A 16,111-nucleotide genomic window follows, 5' to 3' on the forward strand; every position below is an offset into this window, starting at 1 on the left:
TTTTTTTCTTTTCCCCCCCTTTTTTCCCCTTCCCTTCCCCCCCCCCCCCCCTTTTCCTCTTTTTTTTTTTTTTTTTTCTTTTCCCCCCCTTTTTTCCCCTTCCCTTCCCCCCCCCCCCCCCTTTTCCCCTTTTTTTTTTTTTTTTTTCTTTTCCCCCCCTTTTTTCCCCTTCCCTTCCCCCCCCCCACCTTTTCCGCTTTTTTTTTCTTTTTTCTCCCCTTTTTTTCTTGCTTTCTGGGTCTCTCCCTACCACGGCTGTGGATTCATGGCCTCAGAGGGGCTGTGTTTACCCAAGTGGCACCGTGTTTGTCACTGGGGCTTGCTCCGGTGTCTAAATATGTGGCGGGAAGCACGTGACAGCGGGAGCAAACATCCTCTGCTGGCCGTCAGTTCCAGGGCTGTTCCTTCTCCCATAGGATTGGGGCTGAAGCCTCCCAGCTGCTGCACCCAAATGCTGCCTTGGGGCTCAGCCCAACCCTCCAGCTGTTTTGGGGTGAAGAAGGAGGTCCGTGGTCCCCACCCCAGGCTGCCTCCAGGGGCCTAAGGCGGGATCTGTCCCCGCTGGCTCATTCCCATGGAGTTGCAGGAGAATCACCACGTCCCTCCACGTTACAAGTGGGGAAACTGAGGCACAGCTCCGAGCTGGCAGGAGCAGAGGAGACCCACGGGGGAGGATTTTCCTGCTGGATCCTGACTCTCTTTAAACCAACGTTTCGGTGCCTTTCAGGGTGAAGGCAGTTGCCGTGGCAGAGGTCGGGGGTCTTGCACCCCACTCCTGGCTCCCATGGCACTTTGCCCACGGGTCAGGGAGTGCTGCATGGGTGAACCCCGTTCCGGGAGCATTCCCTGGCTGAGCTCTGGGGGCACTGGGGAGAGGGCCCAGCCCAGGTGTGCTGGCAGGGATCCGGCAGCTCAGACCCGCCGGGCCCCGCAGGCGCTCACCAAAATGCCCGCGCTGGCACTCCCCACCTGCCCAGGCACCCTGGCTGTGCTCCCGGAGCGGGAAGGAGGGGGAAGGCAGCGCCACAGGCTGGGAAAGCCGAGCCAAATCTCAGCCCAGTTATAACGTTGAACATTGATTTCTGTATTCCCCTTCCTCCGGCCTGGCAGGACTGTGGGGTGTGTGGAGCCAACGGCTCCCGCAGCCGGAGCCTCGGTCACGGGGCATCCTGCATCCAGGTGTCCCTGCATCCGTGTGTCCCTGCCAGCCCTGAGGCCTGGACCTGCCCAGGGGGGCTTGGAGGCAGAAAGAGCCTCCAAATAAAGGGTATTTTTGAGGAATGGAGGCACCATTCCTAAATCCAGGGTTTCTTTGGGCTTCTGGATGCTCTGCCGGGACAGCATGTGCCAAAGTGTATTCCAAATCCCAACCCTGTCTGCAGACTCAGCCAGGCCCCTGACACCCCCAACACCCCCAGACCCCCACACTGCACCCTGAGATGGGAGTGGGGCCATGGGGAGCACAGTGCAATCCCTGAGCCCCAAAATGTCTCAGAAATGAGGGGCTGAGGTCACATTCCCAAATCCCCAAGGAGGACCCTGCACCCCCAGCCTCCCACATGGAGCATTCCTGGCTGTGGGACTGGGTCTCTCCAGCCCAGTGCACCCCAGACCTGCCAAGGTGCTGGTGCAGGTGCCACGCTGCTCCTGCCACATCCTTCCTCTGTCCACAGAGGTGCCCTGGTGGCACTGGCACCCCCCAGCAGCCCCGCAGCCCCATAAACCCAGCTCCAGCCTCGGAACTGGGAAGTCTGTCTCGAAACCAGTCCGACTAGAATAACTGGGAAGGCAACTGTGGTTTCTTTTCAGGAAAAAAAAGAGATCTCGAAAAAGAACTGAAACTGTTTTCATTTGGACAAAAATATTCCTAGACATTTTTCCACATTTTGCCAGCGAGCAAGAGCATTTGCTTTTCATTTTTCAATGGAAACCCAGAGAAAAGTAATTGAAAATGATGTTTTCCCTGAGAACGAATAAAAAAAAAGGCAATTACTGCTAAAAATCCATTTTGGTACAAACAAAGCAACTTGGTGAAAGAAAACCCTCCCCAAACCGGGCCTGGCCTGTGCTGACACGGTTCCCCCCGAGCTCTGGTCCCGCCTGGTGCCGCGCTGTGGGCCGGCCAAGGGCTGCTGGTTGTGCCGGCTCCCTCGGGTCCGGAATGGCCGGGAGCTGGGAACGGCCAGGAGCCGGGGATCGGCCTGACAGTGGGAGTGGGACTCAGCAGGACACCCCCACCACGTCCCACCGCGTCCCCGGCGCGTCCCCCGCAGCCCGCCTCGCATTTTGGAGCGGGGTGTGAAGCAAACATGAGACGACCTCAAACACTCGGTCCCATGGTGCTTTTTGGAATAGTGATAATTAAATTCAGACTTTTTTCCTTTCAAAATGCCCTGGAAAAATCCAATCACTTTGCAAATCAAAATAAGCATTTCCAATTAATCCTCTAACTTGAACCACATGGCTTTTAGGGAACGCGGTTGCACTCTGCTGAGACGCTATTTTTAAACCGGTGACGGCTCCGGCGATGTTCCGAGCGTGCTGCAGGCAGGCACGGCACGGCCCAGCCCGCCAGGACCTGCCCGAGGGAGCTCAGGGGCACCTCGTCCCCGTCCCCCAGGTGTGCAGACGCTGCCCCACGGCAGGTGACAGCTCGTGCTGAACGCCCGGTGGTTGCAGGGACGTGGGTTGAGGCTTTCCGAGTTCAGCTTTCCTTCTCTGGCAGTCGTGGCCATCATTGTGGAGGTGGTGGCCACAGCTCTGCTTCCCCCAGGCAAGGGGTCCCGGCACCAGCACCCCCAAATAACTCCCCTGGGGGCTGAGGCTGCGCAAACCCATCACAGGCCAGCTGAGCACCAGGGCTGTGCCAGGGACAAGGGTGATCAGGGGGGTGTGAGGGCAATGCCCATGTCACAGAGGAAGGATGAGGATGTTAAGGCCTCCCCAGAAATCCCCTCCCAGGTCACGGCAGAGGTCCTGCCAGCTGGGAAAGCCTCGCTTGCGAGGCTGCCGTGCCTGGCACCGCTCCCAGTTGTGCCAGTGGGAGGAACTGGTGGTACACTGGGCCACCCCTCCCCCTTGACACCTCTCTTGTCCCGGGGGCAGGAACCTCCAGGTGACCCGTGGCGGGTGAGGGCACCCGGGTGAGCCGTGGGGTCAGCTCCCGTCTCCTGGTCCCCGTCCCTGCCCCCCCAGCAGTGGCATTTCCAGGGCCCCTCCGCGGCGGTGCCAAGGCAGTGCCGAGCGGTGCCAGCTGCCACCCGCCGGGCCCGGGGGGTTATTTTTAGCCCTGGCTGGGGATTTGGGTGCTAAGCAGCCGGCACCTCACAAGCTGATTTGAGCACTAAGCTGAAAAGCTGGGGACGTGGCCAAGGCAGGCGCGGATCCGGCCCTGGCCCCCACCTGCCCCCGGTGCTGGGGGAAGGGGCACCCGAGCCCTCCAGGGAGGGGGGGCTGGCGATGCCTGGGGTGCTCTGGGGTGGCACTCCCCTTCCCTCTGCCCGTGCCCATCACCCCCCAGCGCCCAGGGGTGCAGAGGGGCAGTGCCATGGGGGAATGGGGGTGTTGGATCCCCTCCAGGCCGCAGGGGCTGGCGCTGGGAAGCGCCGCCGTGGGCAGGGCGAGGCGGGAGCCATCCCCAGCCAAAGTCAACTCAGCCATCGCCGTTCCCAGGCTCCATGTGCTGACGGGTGCCCCGGTGCCCGGGGCCTGGGCAAGTGGGGTGCTCTCCACCCCTCCCCCCCAAATCCTCCTCTTCCTCACACGTGCACTCCTGCACGTGTTTTTCCCCTGGGACTGTTTTGGGCGCAGCCAGAAGCCTGCAGCACCCCCTCTCCTCAGGGGCTGAGGCTGGCTTTGGCACTGCTTTGGGTACTGAGCCAGCTCCTAGAGCTGGGGCCGTGGGGATGCCTGGGGCCCGGTTCACCCCACTGTGGGGACTGGAGCACCCACATCATCTGTGCGGGGAGAAATTCGGGCGCTGAGAAACTCTGGGAGCTGCGGCAAAGGGGGGACGGTGGAGCCAGACACTGGAGCACTGAGAGCACCCCCCTGGCCTCAGCCCGAGCTGCCCCAATCTTTGTGTTGTGCCCCCCCAACCAGCTCCTCACTGCTCTCGTGACCTCCTGTCCATGCCTTGTCCTCCTGCCCCCTATGCTGTCCCCACTGGGGTCCCCAATGGCCAGGCTGGTTGTGATGGAGCCATTCCCTTGGGGACACCCAGTACAGTGACAAGCTGGGATGGCACATCACGGCGGGTGAGTGGCAGAGGGGATGATTTGGGCCCATCCCACCATCCCCCCTCACCAGCTCCAGGGTGGTGCCCACTGCTCACAGAGCCCACAGCCTCCCCGCCATGCCAGCTGGCTGCCAGCCCTGCCTGGCACCGGCACCTGCCCGCTCCTGCCCGCACACGCCAGCGGCAGAGCCCGGCCCAGCCCCGGCGTGCTCAGCACCTGTGCCAAGGAGCACAGCCTGACCCTGCCGCGGCGGTGCCGACACCGAGTCTGGCCCCGCACGTAACACTTTGCTCTTGCACCGGTGATGGGTTCATCGCCCACGGCGCGGCCCGTGGCACCCGACACCCTGCCGTGCCCGGGGACGGGCAGCGTGGATCCAGCCAGCTCCTCTCCCACTCCCGAGGGAGCCGCCAGCATCTCCGGCTGCGCCTGGGCCGGTGGGTGTTTGGCAGACGGGTGCGGAGGCGGCGCTCGGCACTGTACCTGTGCCAAGCAGGCGGCTCTGAAACGCTGCCGGTGCCAGCGGGGCATGGCTGGACCCCAGGAGTGCCCGGGGCTCCCAGCGGAGCTGACGGGGGGTGAGAACGGGGTACCAGCCCCAGCCCTGGGGGAGAAGGGCCCTTCCCTGGGGCTGCCAGGGGCAGGGTTGGGGCTGTTCTGCGGGAGGAAGGAGGTGGCAGCGCCCGGCCCTGCCGTGTGGGCTCCCCAAGCTGCTCGCCGTTCATTTTGGAGCTTATTAAGAGCTGGGCTTTGTCAATAAGGCACCATGTAAAGCACATTGTTGTCTCTTAGCAACCTTGACTGGTTTAAGAAGAATTTTGTTTGGTTTTTCTTTGGGAATATAGAAGAAATGCACCAGGAAGCGGCTGCGCCAGCCGGGTTCATCCGGGAGCACCCGCTCTCCCGCACGAGTCGGCGGCGCAGCACAATGGCTTGGCCCCAGCTCCAGCCCCAGCTCCAGCCCCAGCTCCCGGCGAGCCGGGCCCGCTCCCAGTTACAAAATGGGAGCGCAGGGATAACTGGGAGGCTGCCGGGGGGAGGACACAGGTATGGGGATGGCGATGCTGGTGATGGGGAGATTGCCAGGCTATGCCAGACCCCTCTGGTCAGCCTGCAGGGAGGTGGGGAGGGTGTGGAGGGATCCTGTACCTGGTGTGAGGACGGGAGGGAGCCTTGACCATGTCCCACTGCCCCCCATGTTCCCAGCCCTGTCCCTGCACAGGAGCTGTTGGGCTGTAATGGCCAAGGGCACCAGGCAGGCGATGGCAGAACCATAGGCCCCGCAGTCCTGCCCAAGTGGGGTCAGGATGGATGGGAACAGGGCTCCCACCGCATCCCTGCCCGGGCTGTACTGGGATAACTGAGCCCCAGTTTCGCCCTCTGCGTGGTGCTGGAGCTGGTTAATGGCAAACAGCACCCGGGAGCATTAACCGAAGCGGGGGAGGGAAGGGGGGTACAAACAGGCACTGAGGGTGAATCTGCAACCGCAGGAAGTCAGTTATTAATTCGAGGGAGAAGTTTCGCCCCTTGATTTACTGTCATCGGGCCTTTATGTAACGGTGGGGAAAGGGTGGGCGATGCCGTGGGGAGGGGGCAGCCCCCCCACACCCCCCATGCCCCTTCAGCTGCTCCCTGAGCCCCCCCACGTGAAGGGAGAAGGGGGTCAGGGGGGGACCGTGTCAGCTCAGCATGCCACCGTGTGCTGGGGGGCCGGGGGGGCCCCAAGAGCATCCTGTGCCTTCCCTGTGGGACTTGCCCCCCCTCCCCTTCCTTCCCAGTTCTCAGCCTGGGCCCCGTCAGGCTGTTGACACGACTGGGGCCTCGTGTCCTCATGTCACCTCCTGGGTCGGGGGACAGGAGCTGGCAGAGCGGCTGCTGCCTGTGTGGTGCCAGCACGCAAACCTGGGGGTGTTTGTGCACGGATGTGCTGGCACACGTGGATGGAAGTGCACGTGTGACCACGTGGGCACGTGCACATGCCTGTGCATGTGCAGCCACATGCGTGCACACACACACACACACGTCAGCGTGCTTGCATGCACATTTACACACGTGTGCACACATGCTGAACACACAGAGGTGGGCACACGTGCATTGCGGTTCCCCCAGCACCCAGCACGGGCACCACCACGGGCACACTGAGGAACATGTGTGCACACGCAGCCCTGCGGCAGGGGGGCACGCAGGGTGTGGGACCCAGAGCAGCCCTGTGGTAGGGGGACACACTGAGTGCCAGGGAACACGGCAACCCCGTGGCAAGGGGATAGGACCCATGGCAGCCCTGTGGCCGGTGACACGTAGGGTGCCAGCGGACATAGCATCCCTGTGGCAGGGGACACTTGGCGTGCCAGGACCCACAGCAGCTCTGTGGCAGGGGACACACGGGGTGCTGGGGGACACGGCAGCCCTCAGTGCCGGCTGGCGGGCGGCCCGGGCGGGAGAGGGCCGGGGGATGCACCACTCCCCCGCCTTCAATTGGCTGAGCGGTAAATAAATAAAAGGGAATTAAATAAATAGAGGCGAGTCGGTTTATATAATCGCTGGTACAGTTTGTCCTGAACCTCTGCACGGATTAGAGAGCTGGCACCGGCCGTGGGTCATTAGCAGCTGGGCTGAGCCCCCCCAGGGCGGCCACCCCGGCCCCCGCCAGCGGCCCCCAGCCTTGCCCCCTATTTACCTACCCGGGTACTTTTTAACGAGGAACCTTGGGAAGGGCTGTGCACGCGTGTGCACGTGTGTGTGAGCGCCTGCAGGGGTGTGTGTGTGTGCGTGTGCTCTGCACACGGGCACGGGAGGGCACACAGGTGTGTGCAGGCACCCGCCTGGGCCCAGGTGTGCCAGGGCGGGTTGTTGTGTGTGTGTGTTCAAGGTGCTGTGAGTGTGTGTGTGCCTGCATGTATGTGTGTGTGTGTCTGTGTCCTTTGTGTGTGTGTGTGCACCGGTGTGCGTGTTTGTGTGTGTGTGTGTGTGCAATGGGGTGTACACGCACAGGGGTGTGCACATGTGTCTGTACATCTCTCTGTGTGTGTACGTGCATGTTTTCAAGGTGTGCGAGCCTCCAGTGTGCACACACGTGCTTGTGGGTGTGCATGTGTGTGTGTGTGTGTGTGCGCACATGGGGTGCACACGCATGTGTGTGTGTTCATCTGTGTGTGTGTGCATGTTTTCGAGGTGTATGCAAATGGGTACTCGTGGTGTGCACGTGTGTGTGTGTGCATGCACAGGAGTGTGCACCTGTGTGTACATCCACATGTATTCACAAGTATTCCCATGTGTTTGGAAGCCAGCTCACGTATGTGCCTCCGTGTGTGGTGTGTGTGTGTGCACAAGCATGTGTGTGTTGGGGTGGGAGGGGAGCCCCCTCACGCCGTGGCACCCAGGGGAGGAGGTGACAGCGGGCCAGGACACACTGGGTGCCAGCTGACCAGGACCCCCATGTTTCCCCGCACCCTGAACCAAACACCCCCACACCCCGGCCCCAAACCTTGACCATCCACAGCCTCTGCAAATCGCCCCGGGGGGGACACGGCGGAGCGGCCAGCGGGGACCCCCGGTGTCCCCGGGCTCAGCCCGGGCTGTCCCCGCAGCGCCCCCGGGGTGCCCCGCGGGACGCGGCTGCGCTGCCCCCCGGTGTCGGGGCTCAGCGTGCCCGTGTCTGTGCCCGTGCCCCTTCCCGTGCTGGTGTCGGTGCCCGTGCCCGTGTCGGTGTCGGTGCCGGTGCCCCTTCCCCTGCCCGTGCCAGTGCCGGTGCCGCTACCCGTGTCGGTCCCGGTGCCCGCTCCCGCTCCCGCTCCCGTTCCCGTTCCCGTTCCCGTGCCGGTGCCGGTGCCCGAGCGCGCTCTTCTGCTGCCATCTAGTGCTCGCCCACGGGCGAGCCCCGGCCGGGCCGCAGAGCGTCCATCCCTCGTGGCCTCCGGCCCCCGGGGCCCGGGCAATGCCCCGGCTCTGGCTGCCCTGGGGAAGCCGCCTGAGACCTGGGGAACCCGGGCACCCCGGTGCTGTCTTTGGGGATGTGCTGGTGGGCTCGGACCCCCTGGCTCTGGGCCCAGAGTTGGTGGGGAGCCTTTGCCTCCGGGGAGACCCAGAGCAGCATTCCCCCGGGAAACTGGGGGGGAAACAGTCTTTTCTTGTATAGAACCTACAGAAACCACCCCGGGGAAGGGGTCAATGACACGGGATGCTGAGATGACACCTGGATATCCAGTCACCTCCTACCCCAAAGCCACCCCCATCTCACCAGGCACAGCCCGTGGTGGGGGTGCAGGATCCCGGTTTTACCCACCAGTAAAACTGGTGCCCTTTGTCCCTGGAAGGGACGGTGCTGTGGAGGGGCCACAGTGCTGCCTGGGACCTGTGCCACAGGTGGCACCAGCCCTGGGCAGCACCGGGCACCTCATCACCACTGCAGTGGTGAAGGGCCGACCTACAGACCCCAGCACAGCTGGCCCTGAGGGAGCTGTTCCATGCAGGATGCTGGCGAGCAGCTTTCCTGCCTCCCTCCTGAGGCAGGAGATGGATGGACGGCCTCACCCTGCGCTCGATACCTGCTGACTCAGGGCCTTGTGCGCCAGCACGGACGGATCCACCCTCTGCATCCTGCCGGGGCTCGGCAGTGAATCGGCTGTGCCGGAGCCAGCAGAGCCCACGGAACACTCCTGCGAGGATCCTGGCTCTGCCCTGCCGGGAGGGGCTGATCGATGGGGTGTCAGCAGAGATCCAGGCTCCTTGGGGCTCTGCTCAGGGACGTCTCGGCAGGAGGTGCCGCAGAGGTATTTTTAGCCACGTAATTCATAGCTACCTCCAGCCTGATTAATTTTTTTCTCCCTTGGTCAATCCATCACCCCCTTCCCCGGTGGATGGGTGCTGGGGGTGCTGGGAGGGGCTGAGGCAAAGCCTGGACACCAGGTCCCTCTGCATCATCTCCATTTTCTCCTGTTTTCCATGGGGTGACACAAAACACCTGTATAGGGGAACCCAAATGCTGAGAACCCCTCCCCAGCTCAGGTGCCCCCCAGCTGGGCAGGGCGGGTGCAGCAATGAGCTGCAACCTGTGGGGCAGAATTGGTGCTGGCAGTGTGTGCTGAACCTGGACCAGCTCCCAGGATTGTCTAACCTTTCCCAGGGTACTTTCCCAGCGATAGATCCCAAAATGGGAGCCAGGGAGAGGCTGCAGCATCCCACATCTGTCATTCCTGGTGAAAGCATCTCCACTCAGGCCTGATTCAGCAAAACAGTGTTCTTCCAAGTGCTGCTGCTCCCAGGATGAGGAGAGACAGTCCTGGGGGCTGCTGGCACCTCCCAGGGATGTGGGCACAGAAGGTGGATTCCCAAAATGTTTTGAGGGTTGGTATTAGGCAGCTGATGTACTTCTTGCCTCAGTGGGCTGATGAAGCTCAAAGGACAGGTCTGATTTGGGATTTGGGGTCCCATTTCTGTTTGCAGCCACCCCTCTCCCCAACCCTCCTAAACTCTGTGAGCACCACGGCACCACCTGCCCCAGAGAGACTCGAGTGCCCCATGGGACACCCAGCAGTGGGACCACCCTGACACCCCCCAGAGGCCTTGGGCTCCCGCCAGTCCCTCTTCCGGCCGGCCGAGCGTCACCCACCGCCCCCATGTCCTGGCACGACCCGGCTTCCCTGCGCCAGTGGCTGCGGGGGCTGCCTCAAAGGCCCAATTTTCTTGCTCTGAAGCCCCGGCTCTGTTCGGCGTCGGGCAGGGCACCAGGGTGCTGGGGCAGCGTGGGTGCTCCCAAGGGAAGGGGCACCGTGTTCCCGCTGGGCACAGGGGCTGTCAGTGCCCCCCAACCTCCAGCCCTTTGATTCTGGCCCAGCCTCTTGCCCTGGAAATGGCAGCTGCCCACGGCGGGGTCATGCAGGGCAGGGTCTGCTCTCCTGTCCCTGCTGCTCCGTGCCCGAGCCACAGTGGAGCTGGTGTGATGCCAGGCACCATCCCTGCACAGGGAGGGGGACACCTGAGTGTCCGTGGGGTTTGTCCCTCCCTGAGCTCTCTGTGCTGGTCACAGATGGGTTTTTGGGGCTCCCCCACAAGCCCGAGTTACAACAATGTCAGTGGCTTGTGCTTCCCGGCAGGAATCTGCTCAGCCTGTCTGCTTCCCAGTAATCCCAGCAATCCCAGCCTGGGAGACTTGTGGGGTGCTTTGGGAGCTTGGGGACTTGCATTCCCTGTCTCAAGCTCTCGCTGTGAAGCTGTGGAGGGATTCCTCTGCTTCCCAAAACCAGCCCAGGGTTGTACCCAAACCAGCTCTTAAATCCAGTTTAAGGTGATCCCCAGCTCCAGACCTTGAGCCAGGGCAGGCACTGAGGGACAGACAGACAGACAGGCACTCAGGTCCCCTCGCAGGTCCCACCCCAAGGACAGGGGCTGGAGGGGGTGGATGGGGTTGGCAGAGGTTGGATGGGGCTCACACCAGCAGAGACCCTCACGGCCAAGCAGGGAGATGCTGTTCCCTGCCAGCAGCAGGGTTTTCTCCAAGAACAGTCCAGGGGGCAAAGCACCCACGGTTAGCTGGGGAAAGGACATCCCAGCCTGGTGTCCCAGGGCAAGGCCAGTATCAGCAGGAAGGAACAGAAATCCAACAGAACCCCCAGAAACAGGGAAACAACCTGACCAAACGCACACGGGTGAGCAGGTTCCATCCCAACCCTCCCTTCCCTGGTCCCAGCCAGGGCTGTGACACAGCCTCCCCCTCCTTGGCCCCAGGTCCCTCTTTTGCCCACAGTCGACACCCCCCCTTCCAAAATCAAGTATCTGAGACCCAACCCTGTGCCCCCGACCGGCCGCCCTCACTCACCATCCACCAGGTCTTGCCCCTCATGTCGTAGCACAGCTGCCACCTCACCGAGCCCCCGGCCACTGGTGCAGCCACTGTGCCTGGCACCTCCATCCCTTCCGGCTACTCCAGGAGATGGCTGGCATGGTGCCCCACTCCCGGTGCCATTGCAGACCCCTCTGCCCCCAGAAGCACCCAGAGCAGCCGTGAGCCCTGGGGGAAAGCAGCTGGATAGAGGCGAGGAATAATCCCAGTCCGGGAGTTCCTGGGCTGCCCCCGGGGAGGCGGGTCTGCCGCTCTGGGTGGGCTGGTGGGTGGTCACTGCCGGGCAGAGGCTGTGCCAGCAGCTGGGCATGGCAGAGGGACAGTGCCCACGTCAGTGGGACAGAGGGATCCCAGTGGGTGGGACAGCAAAGGGATGTGTGGGATCTCCGAGGATTTGAGAGTTGCTTTGGGTTTGTTTTCCCAGGAAGGAGCTGCTGCAGGCACCACCTACAACATGCCAGGGATCCCCGAAAGCAGATAGATCCCTGGGTGGGTGATGGGCTCCTGTGTGACCCCTTCCAGCACTGTCTCAGGTACCCCAACACATGTACTCAGCTGGGGAGCCCTTCTCCCCTCTGGCTCTGTGGAAACTCAGTCATGAAGTCGGGGTGTGTAGGAATCTGATCCAAGAATATGGGGGAGCTGGGTACAGGCCATCCTGTGGGGGCTGATCTCTGCTCCCAGCGCAGGGGCAGGATCTGCTCCCTGGGGAAAAGTGATGGGCATCCCCAGCCCTGTCACCCTGCCTTGGTCCCAGCGTGACCAGGCCCTGAGGAGGTTGGAGGCTCCTGGGAGGTGAGGGAGGTGACATCCTTCAGGCCCCACTGGTGCCATGCACGCTCTGTTGTCTCCAAAGGATCCCAACATATCCAGCCCCCTTCCCCTGTGAGCCTGTTCCCTGCTCCCCACCTGGGGATGAGCTGTCCCAGATTTTGGCTCTGCCTCAGGGAATTCTAACCTCCAGCAAGCGCTTGGCGCTGTCAGTTGTCCATGTCACCGTGTCCCTTTAGCAGTCACCCTCCCAGGAACTGCCTGGAGCTTTGGGGTCTGTGGGCTGATCACCCCCATGTGTGGCTGAACTGCTGGTTCTGGCTTTGTTATCCTCAGGAACAGCTGGATCTTTCCTGGTGCTGCCCACCAGGACAAATTGGTCCCTGCTGGTGCCCTGCCTTCCCCCTGTACCCTCTGTCTGCCCTCCTGCAGGTTTTTCAAACCCAGGGTTTTGGTGTGGGGATTGAGGAGGTTTTTGAGGAGGTTTGATGGTTTTATTTTGGCTTTCAAAGCCCAGGAGTCATGGGAGAAGCTGGTTTTATGCTGAGCTGGAGATTTGATGACATTTTGGAGATATTTTTGGGATGATGCCATCCTGCTGCCTGGGGTCTAGGGGCTTGGGCACCACGATGGACCAGTGTGGATGTGGGGATTGGTGAAACGGCTGTGTGGGAAGGAAAGCACCACAAGGGGCAGGTTGCAAGAATTCAGCTCCTGGAAATAATTAATTTCAAGGCATGGAGATTGCTTCCTGACTTTTTTTTTTTTAAAGCTTATTTTTGATCAAAAGCCAGGCCTTTTCTTGGGAAAGAACGCTGGATCTCCTCATGAACATTTTCCCTTCCAATAAGACTATTTTTCATCCAAACAAGGGTTTGGGGCATAAAATAAACCCAAAGTTGAGCCGTGGGAGCAGCTCAGTGTGGGGTGCCAGGGCGGGAGGGGAGTTGCTTTGGGGTGTGGGCACTGGAGGTGGCATCAAGCAGCAGTGAGCGCAGGCCCCTCAGTGGGGTGGGTGTCAGACGGATTGAGCTAAATGAGGAAAATCTTCCTAACTGGAATCTTCCAGAATTGCTGTTTGGTTTGGAAAGGGTGGTTTTCAGGCAGTGTGTGATAATGTGAGTGTGTGTCTGTGTGTGCACAAACAGAAACGTGTGTGTGTGTTTGTGTGTCCCACATGTGTGTGTGTGCATGTCCCGCATGTGTGTGTGCCTGTACATATCCCACATGTGTGTGTGCCTGTACATATCCTACATGTGTGTGCATGTGTGTCCTGCATGTGTGTGTGCATGCATGTGGCCCATGTGTGTATGCGTGTCCCACATGTGTGTGTATGTGTGTGTGTGTGTGTGTGTGTATGTGTCCCGTGTGTGTGTATGTGTGTCCCATGTGTGTGTGTGCATGTATGTGGCCCATGTGTGTGTATGTGTGTCCCACATATGTGTGTGTGTACATGTCCCACATGTGTGTTTGTGTCCCACGTGTGTATGTGCATGTTCCACATGTGTGTTTGTGCGTTCGTGTGTCCCACGTGTGTGTGCCCCACGTGTGTGTGTGCCTGTACATGTCCCACGTGTGTGTGTATGCATGTCCTGCATGTGTGTGTGTGTGCATGTATGTGTCCTGTGCGTGTGTGCGCATCCCACATGTGTGTATGTGTGTCCCACATGTGTGTGTGCCTGTACATGTCCCATGTGTGTGTGTATGCATGTCCTGCATGTGTGTGTGTGTATGTATGTGTCCTCTGCGTGTGTGTATGTGCATCCCACATGTGTGTGTGTGTGTCCCACATGTGTGTGTGTGCATGTATGTGTCCTGTGTGTGTATGTGTGTCCCACATGTGTGTGTGCATGTACATGGCCCATGTGTGTGCGTCCCACATGCGTGTGTGTGTGTCCCACATGTGTGTGTGTGCATGTATATGTGTATGTGTGCGTGTACGTGTCCCACACGTGTGTCAGCACATGCAGGGGATGTGCTGACAGTGAGCAGAGGAGGCACATCCTGCTCGAAGCAGGGCTGTGCTGCCCTGGGGCTGCGGCGCTGGCAGGAGGAGATGCCACGAGACAGCAATCAAAAATACATCGAGAGGCCTTGGAGGGGTTGGGAAGGGCCTGGCACATCCCTGGCTGCAAGGAGGGACTCTTTGGGGATCTGGGGGGACCCTGAAACTCTTGCAGCCCTGCCAGGATGGTGTTCGTGAGGGTGGGTGCTGTGGGAAGTGGCATGTGGCGGGGGTGGGGGTGCCACGCAGTCCTGATCCATTGCCATGGGCATTGCTCTGACTTCGTGGGAGTCTGGAAGTGCTTTTTCATGCAGTGGGAGGCAGAATGGGAGTGAGAGCCTCACAAAGTGGCAAGGGGAGGGAAGGTGGCCCTAGTGCTGGTCGCCATGCCCAGTGTTGGCACCCGCCCTGGCATGGGCCTGCTCTGCCATCCCTGGGGCAGGGCTGCTGGGAAGCAGAGAGTCAGGAAGCAGACAGCCAAGGGAATGGATGTGGTAGGGAAGGGGCTGGGGCTGAGCCAGCTGCTCCACCACAGGGGTCTGGAGGGTTCTGCCTTGGCCTTTCTGCATTGCCCAGGACGATCCCATCTCCTCTGGCTCATCATTCATCCCTTGATGCAATGCCCAGCACTCTGTGCCTCAGTTTCCCTGGCGGGCAGGGCTCTGCTCACCACACCAACTCCTGGGGTGTCCCCGCAGTGCCCCCCCAGGGCCTCATCCCTGCAGGAGGGAGGGAGCTGGCAGTGATGCTGCTCCCAGCCTGGCTCCCTGAGCCTCCCTGCTGGGTCACCCTGGCTGGGCTGTCCCCTCAAGGGGTCTGTGTGTGTGGGGACAGGGTGGGCGTGCACAGCCCTGTGCTGCTGTGCTGTGTGTGCACAGATGGCTGTGCACAGGGGGTCTGAGAACACACCAGGTGTGCACACCTGGGTCTGTGCACAACCCCCCCACACACACACACACACCGAGGCAAGAAGGGAGGCAGATGGGGACAGGAGGAAACCCTAACTGAGTTCATGTCCCCAGTGAGGGAGTTGGGGGTCTCTGCTTTAACCCCCACCCGGGACCCCTCCCATGAGGGTCAGTATGTGGAGCTGGGGTGCTGGTCCCTGCCTGGGACTGTGGAGGCTTCTCCTGCCCCCGAGCCGGGATCTGCCCAGATTTGAGCATCTCTTCCAGATGTGTCATTTGGAGGCCGAGATGAGAGAGGGAACTGGCTTGAGGAGTGACAACGACAACGTGCCCCCACCTGCTCGGACCCATCTCTGAACAGACACAGCCCCCTGGGGGCTGCAAACCCCCCATGCCTGGTGGGGGAATGAGCTAAATGATACACCCCAAAATGACCCCCTTTTTTAGGGCTGTGCAGGCAGGACAGAGATCCCCAAGGCTGCACAAGCCAGATGATACCCCCTCCCAGGGGCAAGGCAGGACAGCTCCCCAAGGCTGTACAAGTCAGACAGCCCCCGGTGCAGGGTGGGCAGCACAGATCCCACCGAAGCTGTACGAGCCAGATAACATTCCCCTCTCAGGGGCAAGGAGAGCACATAAGACCCCCGAGGCTGTACAAGCCACCCACTGTCCTGTGCACGGTTGGCAGGACAGATCCCACTCCCCAGACAGACTCCCCACTCCTCCCCATTGCACGACAGCCCCCCAAGGCTGTATAAGCCAGATGACATCCTCCTCCCAGGGGCAAGGAAGGCACGACAGCCCCCAAGGCTTTACAAGCCAGATGACCCCCCCCTGTCAGGGGCAAAGAGAGCACGAAAGACCCCCTGAGGCTATACAAGCCTCCGGTGCAGGTTGAGCAGGACAGCTCCCATCTCCCGGATAGACAACCCCCCCATTACACGACAGCCCCCCGAGGCTGTACAAGCCAGACATCCCCAGGTGCAGGGTGGGCAGCACAGATCCCACCCCCCGGACAGCCCCCTTCCCCAGGGGGGGTTGTCCCCGAGCTCCTCTACAAGCCAGGTGACACCCCTTTCCAGGGGCCAGGAGAGCACGACAGACCCCCGGCAAGCCAGACAGCCCCCGCGGCAGGGTGGGCAGCACAGATCCCATCGACCTCCGAGGCTGTACAAGCCAGACAGCCCCCGGGGCAGGGTGGGCAGCACAGATCCCATCGACCTCCGAGGCTGTACAAGCCAGACAGCCCCCGGGGCAGGGTGGGCAGCACAGATCCCCCACCTCCGAGGCTGTACAAGCCAGACAGCCCCCGGGGCAGGGTGGGCAGCACAGATCCCATCGACCTCCGAGG

The 16,111-nt window shown here is 61.3% G+C and overlaps 1 protein-coding gene across 1 annotated transcript in view; it reads left to right on the plus strand.

Moving 5' to 3' along the window:
* The first annotated feature begins 4,767 nt into the window (after positions 1–4,767).
* UNC13A (unc-13 homolog A) overlaps positions 4,768–16,111 on the plus strand; it is a 50,622-nt gene continuing 39,278 nt past the window's right edge. Inside the window, exon 1 of the mRNA XM_017836981.1 lies at positions 4,768–4,816. Within this exon, the coding sequence (XP_017692470.1) occupies positions 4,768–4,816 (49 nt within the window). The remainder of the gene's footprint in view (positions 4,817–16,111) is intronic.

The sequence above is a fragment of the Lepidothrix coronata genome, unplaced genomic scaffold (genome assembly GCF_001604755.1).
Source record: "Lepidothrix coronata isolate B3197 unplaced genomic scaffold, Lepidothrix_coronata-1.0 Scaffold290, whole genome shotgun sequence".
NCBI lineage: Eukaryota > Metazoa > Chordata > Aves > Passeriformes > Pipridae > Lepidothrix > Lepidothrix coronata.